At 44.4% G+C, this 17,191-nt stretch overlaps 1 protein-coding gene across 1 annotated transcript in view; it reads left to right on the top strand.

Moving 5' to 3' along the window:
- Positions 1 to 17,191, top strand: part of LOC149329313 (uncharacterized) — an 82,916-nt gene that overhangs the window by 16,295 nt on the left and 49,430 nt on the right. The window contains exons 2-3 of the mRNA XM_089559228.1: positions 97 to 820; positions 4,991 to 5,142. Coding sequence (XP_089415354.1) covers positions 97 to 820; positions 4,991 to 5,142 — 876 coding nt within the window. The remainder of the gene's footprint in view (positions 1 to 96; positions 821 to 4,990; positions 5,143 to 17,191) is intronic.

The following is a 17,191-nucleotide window of genomic DNA, read 5'->3' as shown; positions in this document are numbered from 1 at the left end:
GTGTCCTCTGCATTCAACTTTTCTTCCTAGTTCCAAGTGAATTGTGGATTGTTGCTTCAGGCACTTTATTTGAAGTACTCTGCCTGTGCAACACAGGTGTAGTCGTGACACAGAGCAACCATGGCGCACCTGCTGTGGAAGATTCAACCAGTGAAAGGCAGCCTGTGGGCCACCGCATGGAATCTACTCCTTCTGACATGGGTAACCACCGGGGTGTTCCGACAGGAAATAAGGATCACAAATGCACCCACTGCAGCAAGTTATTCAAAAAAAGATGCCATCTAGTGGTGCATCTCCGAGTCCACACTGGCGACCGCCCTTACCATTGTGACGATTGTGGGAACAGCTTTGCAGATAAGTCCAATCTGAGGGCACACCAGCGCACTCACACTGGCGAGCGACCTTACCATTGTGACCACTGTGATAGCAGCTTTGCACTGAAGTTCACCCTAGAGCAACACCAGCGCACTCATACAGGCGAGCGTCCTTACCGCTGTGACCACTGTGGTAGCAGCTTTGCACAAAAGTTCACCCTAGAGCAACACCAGCGCACTCATACAGGCGAGCGTCCTTACCGTTGCGACCACTGTGGCAGCAGCTTTGCACAGAGAAGTCACCTGGTGAGACACATCCGTACCCATACGGGTGAAAAGCCGTTCCAGTGCCAGCTGTGTCCTATGGCCTTTGTAGTAGGTTCAGATCTTGCAAGGCATGTTAGATCACATAAGCGCCAAAAGCCCTTCCAATGTGATTTATGCCAAAGGGCATTCACTAAGAAGATAACTTTGAACCGCCACAAGAAGGCTATTCATCAAATATAGCAGTGGTCCATGATGCTCTTAGTCAATATGTTTTGCTAGCTACCATTTTGTATGCAAGCTAATGAGATTCTAGCTGAATGCCCTATGAAAGGCGTTGGTAGCTAACCTGAATCATTAACTACATTTGTAAGTTTTGTTCACTTTGAGCGAGTTTTCAGAAAATGCTGTTCCCTTACACTACACATTCATGCTACGTATTTCCTGAACATGGAGGGCCCCGCCGCGGTGTTTCAGTGGTTATGGCGCTCGGCTGCTGACCCAAAAGACGCGGGTTCGATCCCGGCCGCGGCGGCTGAATTTCAATGAAGGCCAAATTCTAGAGGCCCGTGTACTGTGCCCATGTACTGGGCACGTTAAAGAACCCCAGGTGGTCGAAATTTCTGGAGCCCTTCGCTACAGTGTCTCTCATAGCCTGAGTTGCTTCGGGACGTTAAACCTCAATAAACCAAACCAAACCAAACATGGAGAGTGAGCCTGCTGTGCTCGTAAACTTGCATTAATGAAAATAATATCACTGTCATACCTGTATGGCATCACTTCTTGTTGGAGAGTGCCTTTCAGAAACTTGATATCCAATGCTTATCGCTGCTGGCAGTTGTCAGCCTGCCTCAGTGAAGAATTTTTGTGGAGTAAAAGTGCACAAAATGATTATTTTTAATCCTTAAGCCTGAGTAAGCTAATTTTTGTGACAATCAATATAAATTCAATCATTTATGTCACTGAACGCATAAATGTGTGTATGACAACCAAGGAAAGCTTGTTCTTGTGAAAATCTTTATTTGTTTATTCCAGCAGTGTTAGTGGCAGGAATGAGTGAGGACAAGCAGGTGTCCAGCCTCAAAATGATGTTTCTTAGGTTAGTTTGGTGGTTTGAAGAGTTCTCTGTGGTTTGGAACGAAGACTAACAAAAGAGTTCACTAACATCTCCTTTACCATTACTCAGAGAAATGTCTCTGCTGGATATAAATGGTATAATATTTGTGGATCATTGTGTCGGCACCATTTTTAATCTTTTTTGGTTGTCAGAATATAAGCTGTTTGTGATCATTTCACATTGTGCTAGCTTCTGTGGTGCTTTGGTGTTACTTGAAAAAGCTTTCTCTATTTACACAAGGTGTTCATGATAACACGTTGCAAGGGTCGTGGCTGCTGAAACAAAAAATACTGTGATTAGTGATTACAAAAACCACTGTAATCTTGTAGTGTATTGTAAAGCTCGTAATTTGGGTCCATTGTGTGAAATTCCTTAGTGCACATGAGTAGTATTTTATAGCAGTTTCTTTTTCAAAATGTTGAATGCGTTCTGGCTGTTTGTAAAACTCGCTTGACGTAATGTCCACAAAAATTTAAAAGCAGTGCAATTCTTCAAGAAGCTGTTGTGCGCTTTTTTTTTAGTGTTATAATTTGAGCTTCCTTAGACATCAATGTGCCTTGCATCTAGGAAGGAATTGCTATCACTTATAGATGGCAGCACTAATAGCAGCACTAACTTATTGATGACGGCTCTAAAGGATATTAGAAACACAAGTAGTGTTCTTTCAGTATTTTCTCCAAGTTTTTGTTTCATACTACAAATGGTCATACCTTTACCTTAAAAGAGGCCAAACATAGCATTGGATGGTAATGAGTTGGATTAGCAGATGAGAGTAGGAAGTTTTTTGGGATGACGTGGCTCAATCTGTCTGGAAGAGCACAGGGTGTATTTGAGGTGAGCTAGAGAGACTTTTGTTTTGCTGTGGATGTAGTTGGGTTCACAGAATTGAAGAGAAAATGTTTGTCAGTAATTTTACCAGTGACCATGTGTCCATGAAGCGACACTGAAGCCGCAATTGCAGCTTTGCACAAAGTACAAAGAGGAGCAACATAACAGCCCATACTGTTCAAACTGGCTGGAGTAAATGGAGAATGGAAGGGCCTGTCTGCCTCTGCTTGGGCTCCAGGAACCACTGGGCACTGGTTTGTCAGTCTACGCACATCCCCCTTGCGCATGGCTTAATCTATGAGCCTCCTGATGACGAAGGCTCCACTTCAAGAAAAAGTGGCTGCGGTGCATCACTGTATGCAACAGTGAATGGGAAAAGTACAATGTTGAGAAATAGAGGTATGAATGCAGACTATGCTGTGAGGTTAGGCTAGTGTTTCAGCCCCATAGTTATGTGCTGCTGTCAGCTTGTGCCTGAAGAACGATCGGAAAAGAACAGTGGAAGAAAAGAAGGAACCCAAGAGGCTTCCCACTACCAAGCCAGCGATACGTGTTGTTTCAGGAGGAGCATCGATCCTGCGAATGTTGCTTTCAAAACTTTAGTGGCATCAAATAGAGAAAAGACTGATAGGGGAGGTATGGGAAACACCCAGTTCACCTTCAAAAGATGTGGGAAAGACTAGATGCTGCAGCAGAAAAAATTTGCGCTTTAAAACCACGAAGGGTTGAATGCGTAAAAGGGAGTGCATACTCATGAGCATGCAGTTCATGCATACCTGCAGGTGACCTGATGGCACAATAGGAGTGGTGGCTCTTTGGCTTTAATTTTAGCAAGAAAACTAAACGGCATCTTTGAGGATCCGCACACCTTGTTCACCCACCGAGTGAAGCAGTCGCTTGCTTCTCCGACCGGCAGTGGTGTGCAGCTCTGTGTTTTGGCTGCTCGGACAGCCAGTCTGGAAATTGTACGTGCGAGCGTAACCAGTTTATCATCAGTTATAGAAAATCCAGGCTCGTGCCGATGTTCTGAATTGCATCTTAAAGAACGCAGACCATAATGCTATAACAGCCTCAGCGACTACTCTGAGGCTGTTCGTGACAAGCGCCATAAACTGTGGCAGTTTTCTAAGACGATAAAGAAAGAGGGGGACCGAATTATGCGTCTGTATTTTAATAAACTTCACATAAACGACGACGTTTATCTCTGGGACACTACTGGCGACCGGGCTGTGCGTCTGAGTGAGCCTTCTACCAATTGACAACATTCAAATCATCATGGTGCTTCCGATCGTGCACTGGCAATCTTGCCGGGACAGAAGTGTTTAGACAACATTTTCTTCCTATATACTAACATCAGAAGTGTTACAGCGAAGAGTGATGCCCTTTCCTCCTTTATCGACTCCTCTGGAACCTCATTAATAGCATTAACTGAAACCTGGCTAATCGATTATATCTCAGATTATGACATCCTTCCATGCGAATCAAGTTTTAATTTTTTTCGTTGCGACAGAAAGAACAGAAGAGGAGGTAGTGTGCTTATCGCGATTAAGCAAGAGCTCATATCTATACCAATTGTTGTTTCTACTTTTCTCGAGTGTGTATTCGTCTCCTTGAAATGTGCTGCTACGATAATTATTGCTGGTGTGTTGTATCGCCCACCCGATCTGTATGATGGCTTTGCAGATGAATTTTGTTGCTTACTGACCGATGTGTGTACGCGTTTTCCAAATTCTGTCCTAATTATATTTGGCGACTTTAATTTCCCAGGCATCAATTGGGAAACACTATCTGTTTCTCCAAGTGATAAGGATGCGCACGCTTTCCTACAGATTCGTTTTGATTTTCACCTAACTCAGCTTATTACAAAGCCCACGCTATCCTCAGGTACCACTGCAAACATTCTTGATTTGATTCTAACCAATAATCCTGATGCTTGTTCTAAAATATTTCACCTTAATGGTCTTTCTGACCATGACATTATTACTGGGTGCATCAGTTGCAGAATTATCGAAAGAAAAACTACCACCAAGATGATCAGGTGTTATAGCAGAGCTAATTTTCACCAAATGAACCATGAATTAACCTCTTCTTCTGGGCGGTTCTTGGCTGAATCTATATTCCGTTCCATTGAACAGAACTGGATAGTGTTTAAAACTACTCTAATTAATCTCATTACAAAATACATACCGGTTATCACAATTAAGTACGGCAAAAGTGTGCCCTGGTTCAGTGGGCGGCCGCGAAGAGCTAATAATAAGAAAAAACGTTTGTATAGGCAGGCAGTTGCTAACAACCAATTAAACACATAGGAAAAATACAAACAAAGTGATAAAAATTGCCAAAAAATGCTTAAAGCTACCTGTCGCCAGTTTTATAATGACGTTTTGCCTACCATGCTATCTAATAACCCCCATAGGTTTTGGAACGTAATTAACCCTCATTCGCGTGCTGATTCTTTTTTGACAAGTTCTAATGGTGACCAGCTGGACGATGTCCATTCTGCTCAGCTCTTCAACAATGCCTTTTCATCTGTTTTCACTCAAGAAGTCATCACCACCTCTCCAGTTCTCAGCCCATTTCAAGGTTATTCAATGCCCCCAATAGTCATCAGGGAAGATGGTATTCTTACTTTGTTAAGTAATCTTAAAATTACCACAAGCACGGATCCACTGGGCTTTAACAACAAAATACTAAAAAACATATCTCACAGTATTTTCCAAGTCTTGTCTGTACTTTTTTCTCAGTCTTTATCTTCTGGCTCCATCCCTCACGACTGGCGTATAGCCAAAGTAATTCCAATTTTCAAATCTGGCATCTGCTTTGATCCTCTAAACTATAGACCCTTTCATTGACTTGCACTTTCTCTAAGCTCCTTGAACATGTCATACACACTCAGATCATTCATTATCTTGAAGATCACAAAATCATATTTAAATATCAGCACGGTTTTCGCAAGGGATTTTCTTGCGACACTCAGCTCGCCGGATTTACTAACGACTTATTTACTTCTTTGGATGCCAGAATTCAAGTCGATGATTTGTTTTTAAATTTTTCAAAGGCATTTGATCGGGTTCCCCAGCATAGACTGCTTCTCAAGCTATCGCACCTTAATATTCACCCTCAGGTACTAGCATGGATTAAAGACTTCGTTTCATCTCACGTTCAGTTCCAGCTCAGTGGTTATGGTGCTCGGCTGCTGACCCGAAAGACGCGGGTTCGATCCCGGCCGCGGCGGTTGAATTTCTTTGGAGGAGAAATTCCAGAGGCCCGTGTACTGTGCGATGTCAGTGCACGTTAAAGAGCCCCAGGTGGTCAAAATTTCCGGAGCCCTCCACTACAGCGTCTCTCATAGCCTTAGTTGCTTTGGGACGTTAAACCCCATAAACCAAACCAAACCACTTCTGTTAATGGTTCTAACTCTACAATGGCCCGTGTCACATCTGGTGTGCCTCAGGGGAGTGTGCTTGGTCCCCTGCTCTTTCTAATATTTATTAATGACTTGCCAGATTGCATTTCTTCACAAATTAGACTGTTTGCTGAGGACTGTGTTGTGTACTGAACCATTACAAATGACTGCGACCGACAATCTTTACAAACTGACCTCGATTCTATTAACACTTGGTGCCAGTTGTGGCTTATGATCCTAAATCCCTCTAAGACAAAGCTCGTCTCCTTTACCAGAAATTCTTATCGCATTCCAACCGCATACTCTCTTAATGACATAACAGTTGAGACAACTTCCACTTACAAGTATCTAGGAGTTTACCTTCAGTCAGACTTAACCTGGAACTATCATATTAACTTGATTCTAGCAGCTGCTAACTGTTCTCTTGGCCTTTTAGAACGTAACCTTTGACATGCTCCTATGCATGTGCGTAAACTTGCTTGTATTACATTAATTCGACCTAAAATTGAGTATGCTCCCGCTATATGGGACCCAGATCGAGCCTTTATCAAAGATAACATAGAATCCCTGCAAAACCGTGCTGCTCGTTTCATTTATTCTGACTACTCACGTTTTACTAGCGTCATGGCTTTAAAAGCTCGTGCTGGACTTGACAGCCTTTCCTATTGTCGTAAATTGGCTCGCTTAACTCTGTTTTTTCACAAAATTTACCATCATCCGTTGCTTGACGACGGTTTCTTTCACATACCCTCAGCAGTGTTTCCACGCCGTGACCATCCTTTCAAAATCAGACGCATCACATGTCACACTTCAAGTTTTGCTAAATCATTCATACCCAAAACCATCATTGATTGGAACCGGCTGCCTTACACAATCGCAACTGAAATGAACGCAACATCATTTCATGGACTTTTAAAAAATCAAAGCGATGTGTAGTTTTCTTCTAGTTCTGTTTTGCTCACCGTAATGTGTTCGAGTTTTGCTTTTCGTTCTGTTTATTCTGTTGTTTTTATCTTTGTGTTTTCTTTCTTGTTTTTCTTTCTCATTTTGTTTATTTTGCGTCTTGTTGTTCCGCCACATTTTGATTCTTGCTGACTACCAGTTATTGCTCTTTTCTTGCTTCTTTTTTTTTGCCCTGTTACTCATGTTAGATGTTCCTTCTATGTATTCAAGTTGTAATTTTTACCACCCCCTGTGTAATACCCTCGTGAAGAGGGCTTTTAGGGGTACCTTGAAATAAATAAAATAAAATAAATAATATTGTAGATACTTCACTTTAATGCACATTGACACATTTTCAGAAAAAATAAACTGCTAATGAACATATATTACAAGAATGTTTAGCAAACTAAAAATACGATGAATATGCAGCATTTTATGCCAATGGTTCAAAATCAGAATGCTACCTTGGCAGTGCCGTAGTACAAAACAATTGAGAAAGAACATTACTACTGCCTCGGAGTGCGTCCATCTTCATCGCAGTGTTACGCCCTCTCTGAGACTAGAAAAATTAATAAATGATAACATTGTAAACGACATCATTTCAACTGACTCTCTAAGCATACTCACGTGCCTGACTTCACCATACAAATGCAGTTACACCACAAATCAGCAACATCATACACAACGTAACAAGAGCCATTTGCAGAGTTCCGAGCGACTTCGGAATCAGTGGTAATTAGAAAGCAGATGAAGTTGCTGCACAAGCTCGGCACGAAGAAATCAAGAGTGAACATTCCCTACAAATGGTACTCTATCAGGTCTGTTAAAGAATATAAATGTTAAAGAACCCCAGGTGGTCGAAATTTCTGGAGCCCTTCACTACGGCGTCTCTCATAGCCTGAGTTGCTTTGGGTCGTTAAACCCCATAAACCAAAACCAAACCAAACCATCCCTGCCTACCACACCTCCAGGCACACGAACCATGGAAACACCACCTATCCTTCGCCTGCCCGCACATCTGCACACCTGTCTTCAATTTTTGTACGCACTGCGAAAGACATGAAATGACTTGCCTGGCCACATCGTGCTCCACACTGACCCCATCACTATTCAGATCGTCAACTGAAGCACTGTTATGCTCTATAACGCACTCATGTGATGTGATACTCCTTCAAAGGGTCTTTGAGGTAGTAAGAAACAAATAAATAAAAAAAATCTAAATGAAATATTGATGTAATCTTAAGATACACCTAGTAAAAGCTATTATAGTTGGATGGAATTCATGGTGATTCCAAAAATGATTGAGTCAAATCATATATATATATATATACATAGAAAACAAATAGGTGTAGAGATCCGTCATGTGAGTGCTGAGGAGAAATAAGACCCATTTCATTTTTACTTAAAGGCTTTGATTACAGAAAGAGAGAGAGCAAGGATTAAAACTTTCATGCAGAACTTTGGTCATATGATTACTTAAATGGGCATCACACAGCTGAACTGGTCTGATTAAATGGAAGTAAAAATAATTTGCATATTAAAGTTTTCTTGTTGAAAGCTCTTGGCGTTTGCTATCAAATTTACTCAATCAAGCAAGAAGACTGCGTAAAGCATATATCGAAGATAGCATAAGATTGCATATCGAAGATTGCATTTGATGACATTTTCCCATCGAATGCAGTCTTGACTGAAGGAGAGAGTGCACGAAACATATCGTCGGAGTATGCAAACGAGACCAGGTGGCATTTAGAAAGACTGCAGGTTGACTAAGAAATATTACACTGGAAGTGTGAAAAGGTGAGTCGCACAAATTTAAAAAAGGTTTGGACTGTTAAAAGGCGCAACCTAGCAATTATTAAGATGGAATTCGCGCCTCAAGGTGCAGGACAACATTAGCTACATATTTGGAAGTCCGAAACAGAGGCGCAACGCCTCGCGCTCCAAGAGCACACCTAATGAGCGAGCAGGTTACTTCTCTTTTTCTTCTTTCGCTCCCTTCCCATAACGGCGGGGTTCAGGCGTCCACCGAGATATGTGACACAGATACTGCGCGATTTCCTTTACTCAAAAAACCAGTCTAACTTAAAGCGCGACCAGCGTAGTGAAGAAGTCGCTTGAACACTCTGTGCCTGATAAGAGCCTTATAAACAAAATTCCTAGCCACATATGTTCCGAGTTCACGATACGTGCGTCATACGTTGTGCGTGGTGGCGTCGAGCTGGACGCATTCTAGTGTTGCGCATTCAACGCGTCGGCGGAGTGAAGTTGCAATACAGTGAAGAAGAATCTCCGCATATGGTTTCTATTCGCGCAGTACGCAATAGCGTCGAGAAACCATCGCACGTAAAAGTTGCGCTCCATCGGGTACGATATCGAAACCAACAGTGTCGAAATTCGGTGATTCGGTTTTGCTTTCGGTCGCGTTGGAATGCACAGCTGACAGCCACTGACAACTGACAACTTTCCTTCGTCGCTAATACATAGTTCAGTCAAAATTGGCTGTTCACTGCTTTTTGAGGCTAGGACAGGCACTCATTTGGAGGGAAAACGATATTCAAACTAGACATTGTAACAGCGAAATTGAAAGAAGGGGTAAAAACAATTAACAATGAGAGAAGTATAGGCTAGGTGGCGATAGCTCTCGGCCGATACAAAGAATAAAGCCAATATCATCCATCCACTTATCCGTGCTAGCTCCTCATTCTGTTTGTTTACGAATTCGTTTTTGTGTGTTGTCAGTCTTTGAAAAGAAGTTTTGAAGAAAGAATTCCATGTGAGGATGAAGAAGAATGTGCCTACAGAGCTTCTTCGCCCGTGTGCTTTGCTTTTGCCTTTACTATGTACAGGTGAATGTCAACCTTTACCTCCCGATTCTTGGCCGATCCCCCAGTGTCGGTATGTGCCATTCTGTCAAAGGCTACAACAACGACAACTTCTTCGCCGGAGTTCTGCTGTTCCACGGCCTGCCTCTGCGTCTTCTGGCCTGTCTTCAAATTTTGGTGAGGCCGTTCCGAGAGTGGGGGATTTGGCCAGGTTTTCCCCTCTTTTTGGACGTAGGTTCCAAGGCTCTGTAGGCTTTCCGCCGTGGCTATGTCTTCCCCGGGCTCAGGTCCGGTAACCTGGTTCGCCAGTTTGCCGGCTGAATATCTGCCGCTAACGTCTTTCAGTCAAAACGGTGTCAAGCTTATCCCCGTGGCGCTGGTCCCTGTAGGAGATGGTGTAATTAAAATAAACTCTCGAATGATTCAGGAGCAGCTGAAGGCAGCCACGAGCCGCTATCTTGAGATTTCGGAGGTGCGACCAGTTGGCATAAGAGGAATTCTGTGCAAGTCGGCTGACTTTGATTGTGTTGCCGATTTACTGCAGTGCACCTCTTTCGCCTCACTGCCGTGGAAGGTATTTATTCCAGAGCAGCTTGCCTGCGTACAAGGAATTATCCGCGGTGTGGATCCTTCCGCTACACCAGGGGAAATTCTTGCAGACTTTCATGACGCCGGTGTTGCCATCCTCTCAGTTTACCGCTGCAGCAGAGAGGCTGGAGGCTCTCGTACATCAACTGAGTCAGTTATTGCCACATTTGCAGAGTCCTCTTGCCCATCCGAGATCAAAGTTTGGCCTATTGTGTACCGTGTGGACCCATTGCAGCCCCGTCCTTTACAGTGTAAGAACTGCTGACGGTTCGGTCACAGTGCCAAATCTTGCAAGTCCGTTTGCGGCGGTGATCATGAACACGACATTTGCACTTCTGAGTCGCTTAGCTGCTGCCTTTGCCACTCTGATCACACAGCTGACGACCCCGCTTGCCCGAAGCGTGCCGATGAGCAGATTGTCTTGGACATTATTCAGCGTGACAGGCGCTCGAGCGCTGTAGCATACGCCTGCCTTGACAGTCGGCAGAGCTCATACGCAAGTGTTGCCCGCTCGACCGCTACTGATGTGGACGCAGCCTTAACTAAGTCCGTTGTTGCTGCGGTGGAGAAGGCTGTTGCTGGCGTACTTGACCGCATGATCAGTACGTTCAGCGATGCCTCATCCCAGGTCATTTCCGCGCAGGCTGCTTCCTCAGCTTTAGGTAACCTAGCCCCGTCTGCCTGTCCTCCCTCCTCTGCAACTGCTGATAATATTCAGCCCACCACCCCTTCTGCCTCCACGTCCGTGGGTGTAAATGACTCTGACCAAGTCTCCCTCTCTAACGCTTGTCAGTCAGATGTTGAAAGGACTACTCCATCTCGGAAGCGACGTGCTTCCTCTTCTCCTTCAAAATCTGACCATCCACATAATAAGACTAAGAAAGGTTTGCCTGGAATTTCAAAGAAAACAGATGTGTTGAAAGAGGCTGTTGCGGCTTCGTTCTTAAAGCAATAATCATGGCAGGAATATCTGTCCTCCAGTGGAATTGTCGCTCTATCTCATCTTCTTTCCCCGACTTACAGCAGCTTATACTTAAACATAGTCCAGACATTATATTAATACAGGAATCGTGGCTCAATCCTAATCGCCCATTTGCAATTAAAAATTTCTCCGTTTTTCGAAATGCTCGCCCAAACGTCAGGGGTGGGGGCTTACTAACATAGATTTCAATGAAACTGTTTCATCGTGCTGAAGTGTCTCACAAAATTATGCTACCTGATTGTGAGATACTAGCAGTTGAAATAATTATTCAGCAGTGCGCCCCTGTTACGGTGGCAAATATCTACTTCCCCGCAGGTGTCCGTAGGACGGATGGGCTCGATGCGTTACTGCGCAACAGAGGAGTAGTTCTAGCTGGGGACTTCAGTTCACATCATGTTATTTGGGGTTTCAGAACAGACTTTAGCGGGCATTTACTTTGGTCTTAGATGTCAGCAAACGATGTGTGCTGTTACAATAGTAGTGCCATAACTTACATGAGGGCAAATTCTCGCTCACCTATTGATTTAACATTAGCTGTTAATGGTATAGCTGTATCTTCGTGGTGTACAGTTGACTGCGGTACATCGAGTGACCACTACCCAATCACTTTCACTGAGCTCCCTCAGGTGGTGTTCACTAATTCCCTGCTGTCAAATATTTCTGTGTCAATGAGATCTTTAGTACTAGTCAACCACAGTCGGGCTGATACGGCAGTCTTCTTTGACAACACCCTCCCAAGAAATGGTAAGAACCTGCCTGCCATTGTGTTAAATGGGCTTATAAGAGGGATAGAGGAGTATCTAGACAATTTCCCTAACCATACTGCCGTTTATACAGATACCGCCAAGCAAAATGAAAGGGCAGCTATTGGCATTTACTCAGGGGCTCTTGATTGGAGCTACTCATTTCGGGCCCCTGACTATAGCCCTATTTTTGTAGCTGAGTTTCTGGCCATGGAGTTGGCCTTAATAAGGATTCCCTGCAGTATCACTCGGGTCATTATACTCTCAGAAAACCTTTGTTTTGACAGCGCTCGAAAACTCGAGGGATACTCCTATGAGCCGTTCCCTTCAATTTTTTATTCCTCCACATGTTACAGAAGTACGCTTTCACTGGGTCCCTGGGCACTGTGGCATTGTTTCTAATGAGAGGGCTGATTTTTTAGCAAAGTCTGCCCTTGATGGACCTATTGTCCCTTTCATCCCAAATACTGTTTACTTGACTCTAGCACGCTTTCAGCGATTCCAGCGTCCCCACTCCTTGAGCCATGAGCCTCTCCTTGCTGCAGCGGATTTTCAACACCTGGCATTTCCTTGGAGTGTGCGGATGTGCAGTTCGAGGCAATGTGAGGTGTCCATGACTCTTTTGTGCTGCAGGATACCGCGGCAAAATCTTTATTTATGCCGATCGGGCTTTCGATATCCAACCTTTGCGAGTCTTGTGGCGAAATTGAGTCTATAGAACATTTTTTCCTCTTCTGCCGGCGGCTCGCTCCTCTCCGTAGAATTTACTTGGAGATCCCCCTCGCTTGGCTCTGGGCTTCCTCGATCTATTCCGATTCTCCTATCCTTCGGGGCAAGCGCCAAGGGATATGCCCTGAAAGCAGTGTGCCATTATATTCACGGTTATATAATTTCATCTGGTAGATTCCTCTGCTAGAATGTGAATTCACTACTTGTCCTTCTCCGTATTTTTTGTTTTGTACAAATTCTAGCTTTGTGTCTCAAAATAGTTCATTCCCTGTACATAAGTGCGTTTGTATCCGCTATGCACCCTGGCCAATCTCCCGCCGAGGGTATGTGCCATTAAGCCTGAGGACATCACCATCATCATCATCTACAGAGCAAGGATAACTTCGTATGACCCGGTGAACGTCACTTTTGCGGCGTGTGCTAGTGAAGACACGGTCCGTCTTTGTGTGCGCGTTCCCAAATGTCACCGCTGTGAGGATCGTGGGAGATTGCAGGTTGTATTTTACACAAACACAAAAGTACAAACAATAAACGAGGCGGCTTTTATAGGAAAGGAAACCAATTTCAGTATGGGCGTGAAGAAAAAGGAAAGGAACAAGAGAGCAATGCAACAACACACTGGAAAAACACACGGGGGAACAGAACAAAGTGCTTACGAAAAATGCAGGAAAAAGAAAGTCAAAAAGGAAAGTCACACTACTTGTCTCTCATTCGAGCAACGAGCGGGGAGGACTGGCTGGGTGTCGGGCAGTCAGGGAGTCTCTGGGCGTTCCAATGTCGATGCAACACTACCGCAGCGTCAGCGTCTGTGGGCTCCCAGCACGGTTCCCAGGTCTGGTATCCCGGAAAGGCCACGTAGGCACCAGAGGCGGCCTGTGTGGAGCAGCTGACGGATGGACGGAGAAGAGTGGCGCCTGGGCCTGGTGGTTGAGGCTCTCGACGATGGATGTCCAGGTCTGGTGGCCCGGACGTCTGCGGCTGAGGCCCAAGCCCGGAACTCAGGGAGCCAGCAGAACTCGTCCACGTCCGTCGCCCACCGCGCTCTTCTCTTCTCTGCCACGTAATCCTCTTCTACCTGTCCTGGTGTACCCCTCCGCACGCGCTCCTCGTGCTTTTTCTTCTTCTCCTCACAAACGACGCTGGGTGGCGCTATCTCCTTACAACCGCGCAGTTACGAAAGATTTGGGCTTGTTAGCGCCTTTACCAGTAAAATGAAAGACGCAGAAGTATATAACCGCAATGCCAGACAAATTTGCTCCAGTGAAACGTGCCGGAGTTATTCCTATGAACCTGCTATTTCAACACTTGCAAATTTGGGCAACTAGATGCAATAAATTGCAAAGCTGTAATTGGCGTTGATTTATGTACATTCATTAGGTGTGTATCCTCAGCCGTGACCATCTCACTGAATCGATCGCTAGTGAACGTCTTATTTCTCATGTAGCAGGCTATAGCAAAGACAGCATGTTCTTGGAGAAAGTGCGCATGTTCGCATTTCTTCTCAAATGTCTGTATTCTTCTGTCATCATAATCACAGAGGAAATGAAACAGTCAGTTATTTTTCAGTATAGAGCTTTGCGGTAAAAAGGCTGATGATTTATGAATTCGGTGGCGATTTGTGTGATAGCCGTTCGTGGTGCGTTACGGTGACTTTTGGAAGCTGGTGAACCATATCCCGATGGCGGTACGTGTAACCAGCAGTTTACGCCCAAAACGGGTACAAACAGCTTCTAGTTATGGCATATCAACAGGCTTTTTTTTTTTGTGTGTGTGTACAGAAGTAGTCTTCTTGGCCTGCAAGTATAAAATCCCTTTTTCCGCGTCCTATTATAGCTGCTACACAGGAATGAAAAATGCATGATGCCCTCCAGTTCCAATGAATGATCTACTTTAAAGAGCAGGACTACATGCCGTAGCCATATCGAACAATGCTGGTGTCGTTTGTGTGTGTTTTGTGCCTTTTTTGTGTGTTCTCAGTTTTGCAGGCATTGGAGAAGCACCAGAGCCAGGGGAAGAACATTCCAGAGGAAGAACTGCAGCCAGTCTACACCGACCCATAGCTTGATGCTGCTGTCCGGTAAAACATTGTATTGCGGGACATGTCTTTTTATCTTGCACCAAGAGATCTCCCCTAGATAAATGGATAACTGTTGGCATCCTTTTTACATTAGGCCGGTGGCGAGTGCCACCTCGCCTAGAAAGTTAATGTGGTTCATTGTTTTCTTCTACTGGCTGTTTTTTTTTTTTTTGAGCTTTGATTAATCCTTGTCTGTTTATTTTTTTCCCATTCAAAGCTGTCATTTCTATTTTACCCTGTATTCCTTCGATTTCTCTGAAGTGTTGTACAATTTTTTCATTCTGCTCTTTCTTGGTGTCTGATGGCTCATTTGCCATTGTGTGTTTTGTGAGAGTTCCTTGCAACTTACGCACTATCTCCTCTAGGTTCACAAATTGTTGCCTTTCTTAGTTGTGGTAAAGCCTCTTGTTCTAGCCATCGTTTTATTTATTTCATATCGGCGTTTTTGTTTGTTATTTGGCATAATATTTGTGCTTGGAAGTTTCAGGTGAAAAAATTGCTTAAAAGTAAGCCAGTGGTTATTTTTGCAGTGCAGTTGGATATTCAGCTTGAAATCACAACTGAAGCATTCTTTTTCTGGTTGAGTAGGTCCTAGTTTGGTAGCGCACATGTTTCTCACTTCTCAGATTGAAAATGCTGTATTGAATTTGTACTGGATGGTTGTATTGCATCACTATTGCAATATGTTTATTTTAATTGTGCCTTCAAAGGGTCAGTGGAGGAGGTCTCTTCCTGACCTACGCACTGTATTGCCAGATGTCTCGACAGCGACCATTAGGCCACAGGCACAAACGTAGTCATGTGGCGTCGCAAATCAAAATTTTCCGATGGCAAGGCATAGGGTCGGACTATAAGCTTGCAGTTGGTCGATGTCATGGTAAAAATTCTCAATGTTGGACGCGGTGCATTATCCCGTGTCGTCCCTGCGGCCTCATATGTGGCCAGAACGCATGACCGGTTTCTCATCTTCTTATCTGCTGCCTGCTTGGTAGTCTGGTCATGCTTTTTCGCCTTGCGTATGTGTGGCTAAAGAGAACCAAATTAAGGCTTATGAATGCATATTCTTGGTGTGATGCTGTTTGGATTAGGTTTGTACCCTGATGTTTTCAGTTACATGTTTAAAGTTGCATGGGCCACATTTTTAAGCACAGTGCTGGTCATTTCTATTTTGCCTTTACGCCACAACTCTCAGCAGCATGGCAGGACTCGGACAAAGCTACCAGCTTATTACTGCACCCACGTAAACTAGCTACGGGTGTCGAAGAAAATGCAGTCTTCCTTGCTTCTCCGATACCCTCTTCTTCGGTCGCCCACAGATGTCGTCAGCTTGCCTCACCCTCAGGTGTCCTTGATTGGGGCAGTAGATCATTCCTCCTCTCCACTGTTTTTAAAAATGGAGGCAAACAACTAAGCATGCACCATCGTTGCGAAAACACAGATCATAATGTGAGCCTGAGCGCGGACTTGCTCACGACTCGCATCATAACCTGAATGTGAGTTTGGACTCACTGATAACTCAGATCATCATCTGAATATGAGCCTGACTTTACGGTTTATGGGAGTTGAACCTCCCAAAGCAACTCAGTCTATTAGGGACACCCAAGTGAAGGGCTCCAGAAATTTCGACCACCCGGGGTTCTTTAATGTGCCATGACATTGCATAGTATGGGGGCCTCTAGCATTTCGCCTCCAACGAAATTTGATTAGTGCGGCCGGGATCCAGCCCTCATCTTTTGGGTCAGCAGCCGAGCATCATAAGCACTGAGCCACCGCGGTTGCTGAATATGAGCCCGAGTGAGTGTACTCATGACTCAGTCTGTTGATCCAGGACTGCATTATATGTATTCAATACACAAAGCATATTGTAATGTGGCGGCCAGCCAAAGAATGAGGCATGATGAACCATGAACAAGAGATGATTTAATGGCCGCTGGCCTAGTTCGAGCGCTCCGTCCTGCGCCACTGCCAGCGTCGTCTTCTTCGTAACAATATAAAGAATGCTATGTGGCATTAAAGACTTCTTCTTACACTGCTACGCTCTGTTTAAAATATCAGGCATGAGGAGCAGTATTAGGAGGACACAGAGTACAGGGTTGAGGAAGAACCTTTGAATGCAACCTGCTGCTGTGAACATATCTAGAACAAAGAAGGTGACAGAATGCGTAGTCAGGCATGGATTTTGCGCGTTCTCATTCCTTTGTGCTTTGCCATGTACATCGCAGCACAGATTCCGCTGCTTGCGGCATTTGTGTTTGTTTTATAGTGACGCTTACTTGTTCTGCGTTATTTTGCAGGCCGTTACTGATAGGCCAACGTGTACAAGGTTCCAGAGCAAGAAACCTTCGATGCCACGCCTGCCAGCCTTCCATGACTCCATTG

This window comes from Amblyomma mixtum, chromosome 9 (genome assembly GCF_055824585.1).
Source record: "Amblyomma mixtum isolate Tamu chromosome 9, ASM5582458v1, whole genome shotgun sequence".
NCBI lineage: Eukaryota > Metazoa > Arthropoda > Arachnida > Ixodida > Ixodidae > Amblyomma > Amblyomma mixtum.
The sequence above is the reverse complement of the archived record's forward strand: the minus strand, read 5'-3'. Positions and strand labels throughout refer to the sequence as shown.